This window comes from Panthera leo, chromosome E3, assembly GCF_018350215.1.
Source record: "Panthera leo isolate Ple1 chromosome E3, P.leo_Ple1_pat1.1, whole genome shotgun sequence".
Taxonomy (NCBI): domain Eukaryota; kingdom Metazoa; phylum Chordata; class Mammalia; order Carnivora; family Felidae; genus Panthera; species Panthera leo.
In genome coordinates this window covers 7,346,379-7,362,094 of record NC_056694.1, presented here as the reverse complement: position 1 = coordinate 7,362,094, position 15,716 = coordinate 7,346,379, and the positions used below count along the sequence as shown (strand labels likewise).

The following is a 15,716-nucleotide window of genomic DNA, read 5'->3' as shown; positions in this document are numbered from 1 at the left end:
GCCACCCAGGCGCCACTCTTTGAAATATTTTTATTTTATTTTTATTTTTTTATTTTTTATTATTTTTTTTTTATTATTTTTATTTTTGGGACAGAGAGAGACAGAGCATGAACGGGGGAGGGGCAGAGGGAGAGGGAGACACAGAATCGGAAACAGGCTCCAGGCTCCGAGCCATCAGCCCAGAGCCTGACGCGGGGCTCGAACTCACGGACCGCGAGATCGTGACCTGGCTGAAGTCGGACGCTTAACCGACTGCGCCACCCAGGCGCCCCTGAAATATTTTTAAATATTTCATCTATCAACAGGACTATAGCTAAACTACCTTATGGGGTACAGACTTCTAGAAAAATAGATTAAGTTGAAATAGATTACGTTGACTTCAGAATATAAATACAGTCTCAGTTTTTTTAAGTGTAACTTAAATTCACTTTCACATGTTTACAATATACTTAGAAAAGATAAATTGTATTTACTAGATTTGAAGAACTTAGTTTCCATCTACCCTTGTGTATTTGTTTCCAATACTTTTTTAACATATGCTCAGGGATTTGATTTTTGGAATAAAGAACTCTACAGTGTACACCCTGAGGATTTTGCCATATGTCCTGAGGCTAAGGAGAATAGTCTGATGTTTTCAGCTATTCTTAGGTGTACTTCTATTCCAAGAGAAAGTTTGAGGAACAAATGGTCTAAAACACATTACATAAGATTTCTTTTATGTACACAAAATAAAATTGACATTACTTGGCTATCCTGGAGCAAGGCGGATCAATCTGGAAAGACTTGCCAAAAGATACAGATTTGTAGTTTTTCCTGAGAATTTTAAGGCTTAAAGGTCTATGATTGGACAAAACTCCAAAGATGGACTCTTCTAGGCATCATTTTAACGGAAGGTTGCAGTTTAGAAATAATGGAGTCATTATTTTCTTTAATTGTTTCTCTGCTTATAGTATTTTGTTTTGGGAGAGTTGGGATCTAGCCTTGATTTTTCAGAGACTTCCTGTGCCCAGCCCATAAGACGTGCCCAATTAGACAAGGAACCAGGAATTGCTTCTTCTACTGATAATGATAATGCTGATGGGTAAGTTTATCCCAGTGAGGCAAGTTGATCACAGGGTAGACTTAGCATTGGTAAATGGTTATCTATCTAGTCATTTTCTTTATATTTTATTTTATTTTTGAGAGAGAAAGAGAGAGCGTGAGCAGGGGAGGGGCAGAGGGAGAGGGAGACACAGAATCCGAAGCAGGCTCCAGGCTCTGAACTGTCAGCACAGAGCTGGATGCGGGGCCCAATCCCACAAGCCATGAGATCATGACCTGAGGTGAAGTAAGACACTTAACTGACAGCCACCCAGGTGATCCAAGTCTATCTAGTCATTTTCGTATCTCTATGGATTTCTCTCAGCTCAGGACAGATACCTGTTTGAACTGGGAAGAGTAGGCAAATAGAGGGATAAGATGGCCTCTGGAGGCTGTGGAGAGCCTAGGATTTTTCTGTACTCCTGACTTTTATCCTTGGGTTTTTTCAAACAAAGGTATGACAAATGGCTCCTTTTTGCCTTTTCATTAAAAAGAAAATCTTATTTTCAGAGAGAAGGTAATGGTACCTCATATTCTAGAGATTTCAGCCACTAAGGAAGCTGGAGTAACCTCTGTGATAGAGACACCTAAGCCAGGCCAGCCAGATCCTCCACCTTCTGAGAAGAAATTCAATAGATTCTCCTTAAGCAAAGGAAAGAAAGGAGCCCGTAAGTATAGTCAGATATACTTTGACATCTGGCTCAAGTACTTATTCCACAAAATTAGGGAATGGGACAGTGGGCAGGCTGAAAATTTTCGACCCAGGTCTTGAAACTATTAGATTATGATCCTTCTTCCTCCTTTCACTGGCCCTCACTATCTATAGAATGTTTTGTTTTATCTTCCCAGAAGATGAGAAAATGGAGAAAGCCCAAAGTGGACGTGAGCCCAGACAGAAAGCTCAACTGAAAAAAACAGTTCAAAATCATTCTCAGATCAGAAACCAACAAAAAGGAGAAGTCAGTGGTTTTGGTGAGTTCAGCATGATTTGGAAAACCTACCTGGGTTTGAAAATTGGAGATGGAGGACAGAGGCAAGGGTTAGGTAGCTAGAGGAAATTCTGCAAACACAATAATTTATCTCTCACAGCTACTTGTAAGAGATACGCTGCTGTGGAAGAGAAGGCTTTCATTTATTCAGTTATTTAGTCATATAATCCATAGTTGTTGGATGCCTACTGTGTACCAGGCATTTTAGGATGTGCTGAGTAAATGTAGAATTAATTAATATATGCCTGTTGGAAGGGAAATAGGCTTGTGAGGAAGGCAAAAAAGAAAGCTACAAGGTGGGAGTAGACTTGAAAAAGTTTCCAAGAAAGGATACTACTTTTTTCTTTTTTGATTTAACTTTATTTTTTATTTTTTAAAATCTACATCCAAATTAGTTAGTATATAGAGAAGCAACAAGAAAAGATACTACTTGAGCCATGTGTTGAAAGTATCATTTAGTAGGGTGAACTGAGGTGGGGATGAAGGTCAGAGTGATATTTATTGGCAGAGTTATGGAGGAGAGCTAATGATTGTAGCTTTTAGGTACCTTGGGGGGGATAGAATGTTGTAGGGGGAGATAAGGTTATAGGCATGCAAGGGCCAGATCATAAAAGGCCTTACATGCCAGGCTAAGGAATTTGAATTTTATTTTAAAGGTAAAGAGGAACCATTGACCTCTTTAGGGGAAAGTTGGTAAGATTTGTATTTTAGAAAGCTCACTGTGCCACTGGCATGGGAGATGGATTAGTGGGAGCATGACTAGACCCACAGAAATAGTGATCTAAACAAGGAAGATAGGCAGTAACAGTGAAGAGGAAGAGACACATTTGAGATCTTTAGGAGGAAAGATCAGTATGATATGGTTACCAGTGGGATCTGAGGATGATCCTGTTTTCTGACCTAAGTGCTTGAAAGAACCATTATTTGAAATGGAGAATATAGAAGAAAGGGCACATTTTCAGACAGTGAATTAGCTTTGGACAAGTTAGAGGGTCTGTGATGAGCTTTTGCATCTAAGAAAGAGGTCTGGGTTGGAAATACAGGTTTGGGAATCATCTGCATCAGTAAGAATGGATGAAATTTTCTAAGAGGAGGGTGTGGAGTGCAAAGAGAAGAGCAATGAATAGAAAACCCATAATGTTTAGGGGAAACATAATGTTTAGGGTTAAGCAGAGGAAGAGCTGCACAGGAAGAAAACTAAGAACTAAGAGAAAACTCAGAAAGGTAGAATCTAGGAGAGTATGGCATCACAGATGCCAGGGGAGGAGAGAATGTCAAGAAAGAGGGAGTGTTTAGCCTTGTGCTGCTACAGAGACATCAAAGAGGATAAAAATTTGAAAATGCTCAACGATATTACAGTTAGGAAGTCATGAAAAGTCAGAAAGACGGGACACAGAATTTGAAGCAGGCTCCAATCTCTGAAGTGTCAGCACAGAGCCTGATGCAGGGCTTGAACTTACAAACGGCAAGATTGTGACCTGAACTGAAGTCAAATGCTTAACCAACTGAGCCACCCAGGCGCCCCTAATTTATTTTATATTTTAATGTTTATTTATTTTTGAGAGAGATTGAGTGAGGGAGGGGCAGAGAGAAAGGGGGACAGAGGATCCGAAGCGGGCTCTGCGCTGACAGCAGAGAATCTGATGCGGGGCTCAAAGTCATGAACCGTGAGATCATGGCCTGAGCCAAAGTCAGATGCTTAACCACTTAACCGACTGAGCTACCCAGGTACCCCTTTAAGCTTTCTTTAAAAAAAAAAAAAAAAAAAAAAGGGACTTGGCCTGTGTGTCATGAGCATATGAATAAGTTGAGGGAAAATTATTTATAAAGGAGGAGAGAGTAAAGGGAATGAGAAGAGAGCCAGAGGGTTTATTCTTACTCAAAAAGGACACCTTAGCCTTTGACATTGGATGGAGGGCAGATAAACATGGATATAGATTTATTTATTCTTTTAACAATAGTTATTAATGCCTTATGTTCTATTCCAGGCATTGTGCTAGGTACTGGAAATATAGTGGTGAAAAAAATAGATAATCCTTCCTTTCATAGAATTTACCATTTTAGTGTTTCAGGTGATAAACAAATATAGAAAATAACCATGGTAATATGGGGAAATTTTAAAGTGTTTTTCTTTTAAATTTTATTTATTTCGAGAGAGAGAGAGGGGGAGAGAGAGTCCCAAGCAGAGAATCTCTGTACTACCAGCACAGAGCTTGAATTCACAGTGAGATCATGACCTGAGCCAAAACCAAGAATTGGATGCTTAATTGACTGAGTCACCCAGCTGCTCCAGTATTGGGAAATTTTAAAATGAGAAATAAAATATATTAGACAATATGTTAGTAAGTTTAAAATTTTGAAAATAAATACACTTAACAATCTGGGGGGAAACAGGCTTGCACCAAAAACAGGCTTGTGCATACTTGAAAGAAAACTCTAGGAAGACTATGTAGACATCACACAAGATAGTCCAAGGCAATAAACTACTTTGTGTGTTATAATAACATGGTAACATAAGGAGCCAGAGATGTACGTCTAATTTGGGAATTGGGCGGCCTGGGTGATGCCATTCCATCTCTTGAACCTCTTGGTATGAGGGCAAGGATTGGATTTTTCACTGGGAGATGGAAAGTCCACTCCTTTGGCAGTGCTTGTTGAGTCGAATGTGATTGTCGTGAATGTGTAAGCCTCTTGCTATAAATGAACCACTCTTCCTGTTTCTTACAGTTGTCAGGGAGAGATGAGTCCTCCCACAGTAGGAAATAGAAGGGGCGGTATCTGATAAATACAATCAGTTTGGGGGAAGTGAAGGAAAAGAATGGAATGTCATGGCAGGAAATAACAGAGACCTAATCAAGATTGGGCCAGTCAGGGAACACACTTGTAAGGAAATGACATTTAAGCTGAAATCTGAAGGAGGAGTAGGATGCGGAGAAAGAATTTAGGGAAGGTGCAGTTTGGCATATTCCAGGTTTTGAAAGGAAGCCAGTATGATTGGAGTTCAGAGACCAAGGGGAAGTAAGGCAAGAAAGTGGCTCTGGATTAATGTACAAAGTAAGAATTTTAAGTGCATTGGGAGCCACTGATGAGGTTTTTTTTTTTTTTTTTTTAATGTTTATTCATTTTTTAGAGAAAGAGAGTGAGTAGGGGAGGGACAGGGAGAGAGGGGACAGAGGATACAAAGCAGGCACTGTGCTGACAGCAGCAAGCCTGGTGCGGGGGTCAAACTCACAGACAATGGCCTGAGCCGAAGGTGGACACTTAACCAACTAAACCACCCAGGTGCTCCGAGTGGGGCTGACATCATCAAATTAATGTTCTAAAAGACTCCCTTTGTGATTAATTGAAAAATGAAGTATGTAGTGACAAGAGTAGACAAGTGAGTCCTAGGATTAGATACTTTGGTGGCTTAGATGAGGATGTTGAAAGTGGAAACAGAAGTGGATGGTTTTAAGATATGTGTTGTATGTAAACTTGTCAGAACTTGGTAATGAATTGGATATGGGGGGAGGTGAGAGAGAGGCAAGAATATGTTAAGATGATCAGTTTCTGGCTTGAGCAGTTACTTGAGAGGGGTGAGGAAAAGTAGAGAAAGAACAAATTTGTGAGATAAGATCAAGCACTTGGGTTTGGGCCCATTAGGTTTGAGCTCTTTGTGACACATCCAAATGGTGATTTCAAAGAGTAAAGTGGCTGTAGGAATCTGGAACTCAGAACAAAAGCTAGATGTATCATTCATCTGTATGTGGTCAGACATGAAGATGGGTTTCAAACCTATAGGAGTGGGTGAGTTTGCTTCAGGAAAAGTGTAGCATGGGGAACTAAGGCCGTGACTGGGCTTTGGAACCCCAGGGTTTAGAGACGGAATGGAGAATGAGGAGGGAGCTGCCAGAAAGATGGGGGGAGTGGGGAAATGAAGAAGGGGGAGATCATAGAACCCAAGGAAACTGGTGTCAACTGAAATACTCGTAGTTTGTCTGTGACATCAGTTTTCATTATCATAGAACTGTGTCATGAGCCTCAAGCAGTTTTCTGGAGCACATCATCCTCTCTTCTAAGTTGTTTGAGGGGAAACTTTATTTTATTTATGTTTATTTCTTTATTTATTTTGGGAGAGAGAGAGTGTGTGTACGTGCAGGAGTGCAGAGGAGAGGCAGAGAGACAGGGAGAGAGAGAATCCCAAGCAGACTCCGATTAGTGCAGAGCAGGAGGTGGGGCTCAGTGTCATGAACCATGAGATCATGACCTGAGCAGAAATCAAGAGTCTGACGCTTAACCGACTGAGCCACCCAGGAGCCCATGAAAGGAAACTTTAAAGAATTGTGTGTTCTTTTATTGGAAATTTTATCTCAAGCCACAAATCCTTAGTTCTACATCATTAGGATTCGTTTTTCCTATTCATTTTCTCAAGAATATTCATTCTTTTCACAACCAACCATTTATTTTATTGATCTGTGTTTACTTTTATGGTCTCTGGCCCCTTTTCCCACTCTTTTTTTCTAGTCTTGGTAGAGCACCTCTATAAACATCAAAAACAGTTACTGGGAGCTGTTTTTTGTTTTGTTTTGTTTTGTTTTGTTTTTTGGACAGTGTTGTTTTGCTTTTAAGTATACAAAGTTTCCAGACTTATATTTATCATATCAAAGATACAAGATGCCAGCATGTAGTGACCAGAAGAAAACCAGGTAGGAAGCCAGTACAGAATCTTCCAGTGGACCTGGGCCAGTTTGGCCAGTGCAGAGTCCTGCTGCCACTTGTCTGTCCATTGGTCCAGAGGCAGGGCTGGTGGGTGGCTTGGTGGCCGCCCTCACAGGAGGCCTGTGCATGAGTCAGGTCCCATGGGGGCTCTCTTGGGTAGCCCAGCGCATTAGCTTCCAACTCTGAATCATAGTATTTCTGTCTTGGTCCTTGATCAACTTTCTCTGGTTGCTGAGGCAGAAGGTACAGATCTGTTTGGGCTGGATGTTCTTGCCATCTCGGGTTGGGGCAGCAGCGTGGAAGAAGGCAGGCCTGGAGTGACACAGTTGGCTGCCGGTTGCTGCAGGCCTCGCCTATGAGCAACCTGGGAGGTGCGGGTCTCCGTGGCCCCCAGTGGCAGCTGTGGTGCTGCACGCATGTATGCATCCCGGGCTGGACAGCTGTCTTTTCAGACTAATGTATCACTCTCAACCAGTACTTTTTTCTTCAAAATAAAGTAATTCAAAACCTTAAATATGAGATACTTTGAAAGGACCCAAATGTAAGTCAGCTGCTTCTCTGAAGGATGATTTCAGTGGAATGGAGGGCATCCCTTATGTTCAGGCATTTAAGGTAAAACTTGACAGCGGGAGAGTGAACTTACGTGGAGAAACATGTTGGTTGGTGTTGTTAATTATGATCCTAGGGTGTATACCTATGTGCATGGTTATGCTCTGCTTCTTTAGCAATGCTCAGTTTCTATGAATGTAGGCACAGAAAAGGTAGCATGTGTTCATTCTGGGTTGTGTTTGCCCAGCTGAGTGGGAGGAAAAGTGGAGGGCAAGAGAGTTGAAGATGTCTGCACTAGAATCTAAGGAGTCAAACCTGAGTAAGAACAGAGTGAAGAAAGGAGGTTGCCACTAGACTGGCAGGAAGTTAGAGGCCAGTAGATTGGTGACCTGGGTAAAGTGAAAGTTGCTATAAGGGTCTTTGAGCAAGTGAGATGGGAGACCATGCATTTTCATCAGAGAGGAATGTTTGGATCAGTGCTTCAGGGGAGTGTATGGTTCCTAAGGATGAATGGATGGGGCATGCAGGAGGGGGAGTGCACCACTGAAGTGGAGTGCGTTACTGAGGTGGCATAGAGGAAAAGGTCAAGGAACTCAGAGAATGGGGTGCTTTTTGAGTTACTCCTGTGAAAACAGTGGCTGTCTGGAATGAGGGCAGGAGGTGGAAGGAGGAGGAGAAGGCTGAACCAGATGCCAGCATCTTTCCAAGGGAGATGAGAGGGTGGCATAGTCCCATGGCATAGATCTCAAGGGAGGGAGGGTTTTTATGGGAAGGATAGTAAAGGTCTGGAAGTGGTGATGAGGAGTAAGGATGATGTTGACCCCACTCTCTGGCCTGGGGTGTGTGAGAGGGAACAGACTCCACTTAGAGAGCTGTGGGTGGGGTGGAGTTGGGCAGGGACAGTGTCATTGGTGCATCACCAGGTTTCAAAAAGCAGGTGGATGTTCAGAAAAGTTGAAGATATGTGGACTTTTTGTTGCTCTTGTCTAGAATTCCAAAGAACATAGTGGAAAGGTTTGGGATGGAGAGAGGGGAGGCTGTGAGGAAAATTGGGTCAACTTAGAAGATGTTGGTGGGGATAATGGTTTGGAAGGTAATAGATAAAAGGAATGCTTGGCCTTTGATCAAGGCCTGAAGTCAATAGTTGATTGAGTTGATAGACTTATCTCTGTCTTTTGGAGGAGGGTAATCTCAGGACTGTTGGTTCCAAAGACTGCTACCAATCACTGCAGTGATTTGGTGACAGGTAAATCAGTTGAGATTCAGATAGGAACTCTGGATGTTGTACACGAAAGATGCTGGTTAGCCCTTCAAAAGAACTTTCCAGTAGTGACAGGCCAGTGGAGAACGAGGCACGAGCCAGAAAGATGCCAGCCAACCTTTTCAAGAACTGTTAATACATTGGGGTGCCAGGGTGGCGCATCAGTTAAGTATCCAATTCTTGGTTTCGGCTCAGGTCATGATCTCATGGTTTGTGGGTTTGAGCCTTGCATCGGACTCTATGCTGGCAGCACAGAGTCTGCTTAGAATTCTCTGTCTCTCTCTCTGCCCCTCCCCTGCTCACTCTCTCTCAATAAACAAACAAACAAACAAGCAAACAAACAAACATTAAAAAAAAGAACTGTCAATATGGAAAACACTTGCTTTTTCCCCTGGGGGGAAGGAGAGATGATAGTATGGTATAGGAGAAAGATTGAGATGTGAGACCTGGGATCCAAGTTCAGCTCTGCCACTGAGTTAGATTGATCTTCAGCAAGTCAATTATCTTCTCTGAGCTTAGTTTTCCCACTTATAAATCTAGGATTAGACTATTTGACCCCTAAGGCTCTATGATTTTAGTGAAGGTATATTGATTTTAGTTGGACTGAAGAAGGAAGAGCATATTTTTGTCTCACTTTTTTTTTTTTCTGTTGCAGGTCAGTGTCTCGTCTGGGTCCAGTGTTCCTCCCCAAACTGTGAGAAGTGGAGGCGGCTTTGTGGGAACATTGACCCCTCAGTGCTTCCAGATAATTGGTCCTGTGATCAGAATACAGGTAGAATGGACTGGAGAGTTTTTTGTTTGTTTGTTTTTATTGTTCTTTCCTTTCTTTCTCTGTATGTATCCCTTAGATTAAATATGTCATAGATGTAGTTATAATCCCAGGGGTCCTTGTAGTGTTTGAGAGAGAGGAAGGGATCTTCCTTGTCATATCAAGATGAATCTGGCATAATGGGCTAGAAGAAGACACCCTGAAGAGTTATATTGTGGGAAGGGCCTGGAATCTAAACGTACATTCTAAGTGGATTCCATCTTCTTCAGCATTAGTCTGACCCTGCTGGTCCTGATTAGGTTATTGGTGTTGGGTTGGTGGATAAGAAGGGATATGGGATCCATGGGGAAAAGTGGGTGAGAGAGACAGCCAGTGGTTTAGAATTCTAAAATGTTTGAAACCACTTGGAAGAGTATGATGATCTAACCCAGCCCAGTTATTTTAAGGATGAGGTAACAGAGTCTCAGAGAAATTGCTGTCATGATGTTATGTAGATGGAAGCAGGGTCAAATAATGTGGGTCAGGCAGAAGTTTGGAATCTCTTTCTGTAACATACATGGAGGCAGCACTCTTATTCTAGCTGTAGCTGCATTTCCTCCATGGGTCTTTGTTCTTTGTCCATACCTGTCTCCCAGTGCCCTTTTGGTCCCACCTGGTGCATACTCTTGTCCTCTCTCCTGCCCTCGTCTAGATTTTTACCTGATGAGGTTCTTTCCTTCCCTTCATTCCTTCTCTTTTTTGGCAGACTTGAAGTATAATCGCTGTGACATCCCTGAGGAGTCCTGGATAGGGCATGAGAGTGATGTGGCCTATGCCTCCTACATTCCAGGATCTATCATCTGGGCCAAGCAATATGGTTATCCTTGGTAGGGCACCATGGCATAGAGCATCCTTCATGAACTTGGGAGTGGTAGATTCAAGCAAAGAGGGAAAGAAATAGAAAGCATTTATAATGGAAATGGTACCTGCCTTAGAAAGAACATGGGATGAGGGAAAAGATAAAGTACCAATCTGGGAGGCTTTGAAAGAACGTGTTTTCTAAAGGTTTCACAGTGGAGGTGGTATCTCCCTGGAAAAAAGCATCTGACAATTCTACTCTGGGTGGGCAAGAAAAAGGAAGGTGGCTTTATGGAATTTTTAAAACATTGAGATATGAGAGATATATAAAGTAGAGAGGACAAAGAAGGGTGGGATAGTTTCTTCTTTGGAGATGTCCTAGTCAGAAGAATTTTTCTCAGGGTTGATGGAAAGCCTAGGTTAAGATACTCTTACTAGAGGGCGCCTGGGTGGCTCAGTTGGTCAAGCATTTGACTCTTGATCTCAGGGTCTTGAGTTCATACCCCACATTGGGGTCCATGCTAAGCATGGAGCCTACTGGAAAAAAAATATATATACTCTTACTTGGAAGATTCTGAGCTTCTTTGTATACTGATAGAAGTCACTTTAGTCATTTGGTAGTGACCACTGGGGGAGATCACCAAGGGTGGAGGTCTATTTTTAAGATCCTTTGTTTGCAAAACATATTGCTCTTTTATGTACATGTGTATTGGTGAATTTGTGTTCTGTTACTCTAAACCATGTAAACCCTTCCTCTTCTGTTCCCTATACCCATCTGTCTTCTCCAGGTGGCCAGGCATGGTAGAATCTGATCCTGACCTGGGGGAATATTTTCTTTTTGCTTCTCATCTTGATTCCCTGCCGGTGAGTTTTCTTGGCTTAGGGTATGTAGGTGCTCGGGCCAAAATAATGAACAAATCCATCCTAATAGATGTGCAGAGTTAGAAACATAGACATAGCCAGAAGACATGAGTAGAAACTGACACTTAGCTAGAGTGACAAACACAGAAACAAATACCCACATATAGAATACAAACTTGTATCTAATTAAATATTTAGTCATTACCAGGACATTTATGATTGTGATAAATATGCTTTGGTTGGGATTCTTGATGTCAGGATGGAAGAACAGCAGTCTGAGGTGGGTGGGTCAGGTTTATGGCATCAGATGAAGCCCAACACCTCTTTCCTTGTGAATCCTCAGTTCTTCCTCCACCTTTTTGGGTTGGAGGGCCAAAGCAAAGAGAAGGACTAGGGGCCATATGAGAACCATTTTTCTATTTCAGTCTAAGTACCATGTGACATTTTTTGGAGAGACAGTTTCTCGTGCTTGGATCCCAGTTAACATGCTGAAGAACTTCCAGGAGCTGTCCCTGGAGCTAGCTGGAGTGGTAAGCAGCCCTTGGTGGTCAGTTGTGGTACAGGTAACTTGAAAACTAAATCTGCCCTTTATTAAACCTGATTTTGTTCCAGGAGAAGCTGTGTTGGGAGAAAGTCCCATGTCTGACCAAGTGTGCAAGGGTGAGGTTATTCATGAGGGACTCTTCTTTCTATCAGGTTTGCAGCAGGATAATGACTTTTCATAGTCTCCTTCCTTGCCTGCAGGCAGGGGGCCTTCCTGAAGACTGTGGTTTTCTACAGTTTAGCCAAGGCAGGTGTGGCAGAAATGAGGACAGGTTAACTCAGATTTCTCAGCCTTGGTACTATTGACATTTTGGGACAGATAATTCTTTGTTGTGGAAGTCTGTCCTATATATTTTAGGATGTTTAACAGCATCTCTGGTCTTTACTGGTGTCTAGCCAAGGGGTGCTACTGCCCTTGGACTCAGTCGTGACAACCAAAAACATTGTCTCTAGACATTGCTAAGTATCTTCTGGGAGGCAAAACCACTCCTGGTTGAGAAACTAAAAATATTAATTAAAAATATTTCCTCCCTGTAATCACTTTGGATTCAGTCAGCCTTAAAAATGAGCAGAGGGTTACCTGGGTGTCTCAGTCAGTTGAGCATCTGACTCTTGATTTTGTCTCAGGTCATGATCTCATGGTTCATGGGTTTGAGCCCCCATTTGGGCTCTGTGCTGTGAGCATGGAGCCTGTTTGGGATTTTCTCTCTCCCTCTCTTTCTGCCCCTCCTCTGTGCTCTCTCTCTCTCAATAAATAAACTTAAAAAAAAAAAAAAGAAATGAGAAGAGGCCTACCAGCTCTGGGGCTTTTGAAAATCAGGCAGTGAGTATTAAATCAAGCAGCTGGATCTGAAGAAACATGTGAGAAGCTCAAAAGTGGAATTACCTGAGTTCCTTTAATCTTGCCTTTTCACATTTCCATGAGATTTACTTTGGAGAGGCCACCAAAATGTTGGTTGACAATATTGCTAGGAATTGGTGAAAAGTGTGTTGGGTGATAAAGGGAGATTATGTCTCTAAGCTCAAAAGATTAAGAATAGGAGTATCATGTCAATATCAGGAGCCAGAAAAGATCATGTCTGGTGAGTAGCAGTCTGTTGGAATTATTTCTCTACTATTTATCATTGACTCTAATCTTCTATTTCAGAAAAAGTGCAGGAACAAGGATTGCAGTCAGAAACTGGGAGTGGCCCTGATGATGGCTCAGGAGGCAGAACAGATCAGTATTCAGGTGGGAGAGTGTTCAGACTACATACCTGCTCCTCTTTGGGACCTGGGACACAAAGCAAACCATATACTGTCTACTAAAGAAAAGTGGCTTGTCCTTCCCCATCATCCAGTCTTAGTCTTAGAACTAGTCTTTTCTTTCCAGAACAGATTACTTTAGCTCCTTAAATCATTTATTCTTTTTCCTACCCTTGGGTAAATTGGATCTTCTCTCATCCTACATAGAGACAGTTTGTAGTAGGGGGCATCCTACCTCCGTATTTAACTTTAGATCTCAGATGTATGAGTCTTAACCTCTCTTTTATGCAGTGTTTACCCTCAAATTCTGCCTTTGGGTGTGCAGTGGAGAATGACAATTATAAGTAAACTGGAAAAAGAGATTATTATAAGAATATATAATTATATAACATAATGTAAATATATAATATAAAAATAACGTTATAATGTATTATAGTTAATCTTCGTAAAAATTTAGATAAACAGAATATGAAATTTTAAGTGAAAATGGTATGGAATATGAATATAAAGTATGTAACTAAAGTCTTTTTTTTTTTAGCGTTTATTTATTTATTTTGAGAGAGAGAGAGCTCAAGCAGGAGAGGGGCAGAGATAGAGGAAAAGAGAAAGAATTCTAAGCAGGCTCCGTGCTGTGTGCTGTCAGCACGGAGCCGGACATGGGGCTCAAGCCCACAAACTGTGAGATCTTGCCAAAGTCAAGAGTCAGATGCTTAACCAACTGAGTCACCCAGGCACCCCCATAACTAAAGTCTTGAAGACAGAGGGGAAAAGTCATCCTTGGGAGAATAGTGGATGATGCTTTTGTTTCTTGGTTCCCTCAGGAACGGGTTAACTTGTTTGGTTTCCGGAGCCGATACAATGGATCTGACAATAGTCGGGAAGGAAAAGGTAGGATCAGTAAGAGGATAAGGATTAGTGAGGGAGGTGGGGAGAGGATGTAGAGAGGGAGATGGTCCTTTATGAGGGCAGAACTGAAACTTCATTTTATATCAGATATCATCCATCTAGTTCTGGATTCTAATAGGAGGCTCTCCATGAATGCCATTGACTCAAGTATCTGGGAGGGAGGGATGGATGGATAAATGGATGGGTGAAGAGAAGAATGGAGAGAAAAAGAGGATGGGGAGGGAGGGCACATGTTAAAGAGTGGTGGGTGTTTGGAAAAGGTGGGAACCATGATAACCTAGGGCCGTGTTTTGTGGAAGAAATGCCACTGGGACATGAGAGGCAGAGTTAGAAGACTGCTTCTCTGGGATCAGCTCCATTAACTCATCATCTAATTTATTGGATAAATTCTTTAGCCTTTCTTTCCTATTCCTGTTCTAGACATAACGCTTACTGGGGCTAACAGCCCAGATTCCCGCGTGGAGAAAGAAGGGGAAGAGGCCGTGTTGGAGGAGGTAGAGGAGGAGGAAGAAGAGGAAAAAGTAAGAGTGATCTTGGGGATTCCTTTTAGGAGATTCCTGTAGGACGTCTGGTTAGCATGGATTTATATTTACTATGGAACCATCCTATTCCTGCCTCAGGGTGGACCTGACTAGCTGGTCTTATCTTCTAGGGGTCTTCAGGGAAGGAGACCCTCTTTTTTTCTCAGTTATTCTCTCTAATGTCTCACATTTCTAGGAATTTATTTCTTGATTATCATCCCAGTTCCTAATGTAGTTTTTGGTTCTTACTAGAGCAATTTCAGAGAATAGCAGGGTGCCTCTGTTTACACTCTCTTCTCCCCTGTGTACACACTTAAGATATTCATTCACTTGTTTCCTTTGGGTATTTTCAAGCATATGAAATATAGGTTTTTAAAAAATATTTAAAGACTTTTTTAAGAGTGGTTTTAGGTTCACAGTAAAATTGAGAGGAAAGTACAGAGTTTCCATACCCTGTCTCCATACATGCATAGCCTTTCCCATTATCAACATCCACCAGAGTCATGCATTTGTTTCCAATTGATGAACTGACATTGGCACATTGTAATCAACCAAAGTCCATAGTTTACATTAGGGTTTACTCTGGTGTTGTTATAGTCTGAGTTTGGACAAATATATAATGATACATATACATCATTATAGTATCATACAGAGTATTTTCACTGCTCTAAAAATCCTGTGTGCTCTACTTATTCATCCCTCACCCCGCAGCCCCTGACAACCACTGGTCTTTTTATTGTCTCCATAGTTTTGCCCACTCCAGAACATCATATAGTTGGAATTATGTAGTATGTACCCTTTTCAGACTGGCTTCTGAGAAATATGCATTTAAGTTTCCTTCATGTATTTCATGGCTTGATAGCTAGTTGTGTGTGTATATATACATAATATATATACCTATTTACATATACATATTATATATATATATATATATATATATTTTTTTTTTTTTTTTTTTTTTTTTTTTTTTTTTTGCTGAATTTTTCCATTTTCTGGATGTATCACATTTATTTATCCATTCACTTACTGAAGGATATCTTGGTTGCTTCCAAATTTGGACAATTATGAATAAAGCTGCTATGAACAGCTGCTTACAGGTTTTTGTGAGAACAAGTTTTCAACTCCTTTGAGTAAATAGCAAGGAGCTTGATTACTGGATTGTATGGTAAGAATATGTTTACTTTTGTAAGAAAACACCAAACTGTCTTCCAAAGTGGCTATACCATTTTGCATTCCCACCAGCATTGAATGAGATTTCCTGTTGTTCCACATCCTTGCTAGTATTTGGTATTGTCAGTGTTCCAGATTTTAGCCATTCTAATAGGTGTGTACTGGTATTCATTGTTGTTTTAATTTACGTTTCCCTGATGACATATGATCTGGAGCATCTTTTCATATTCTTACTAGCCATCTGTATATTTTTTTTTGGTGAGTTGTCCATTAAAGTGTTTGGTCCA

The 15,716-nt window shown here is 41.4% G+C and overlaps 1 protein-coding gene across 8 annotated transcripts in view; it reads left to right on the top strand.

The window, feature by feature from the left end:
- ZCWPW1 (zinc finger CW-type and PWWP domain containing 1) overlaps positions 1-15,716 on the top strand; it is a 32,145-nt gene that overhangs the window by 8,618 nt on the left and 7,811 nt on the right. For 5 of the 8 annotated variants that reach the window (XM_042922979.1, XM_042922981.1, XM_042922982.1 and 2 more), the window contains exons 6-15: positions 994-1,081; positions 1,591-1,748; positions 1,930-2,052; positions 9,233-9,349; positions 10,092-10,212; positions 10,972-11,047; positions 11,470-11,574; positions 12,735-12,818; positions 13,654-13,720; positions 14,159-14,259. In XM_042922979.1, the coding sequence (XP_042778913.1) occupies positions 994-1,081; positions 1,591-1,748; positions 1,930-2,052; positions 9,233-9,349; positions 10,092-10,212; positions 10,972-11,047; positions 11,470-11,574; positions 12,735-12,818; positions 13,654-13,720; positions 14,159-14,259 (1,040 nt within the window). The other 3 variants (XM_042922987.1, XM_042922985.1, XM_042922986.1) reach the window with 3 other exon arrangements.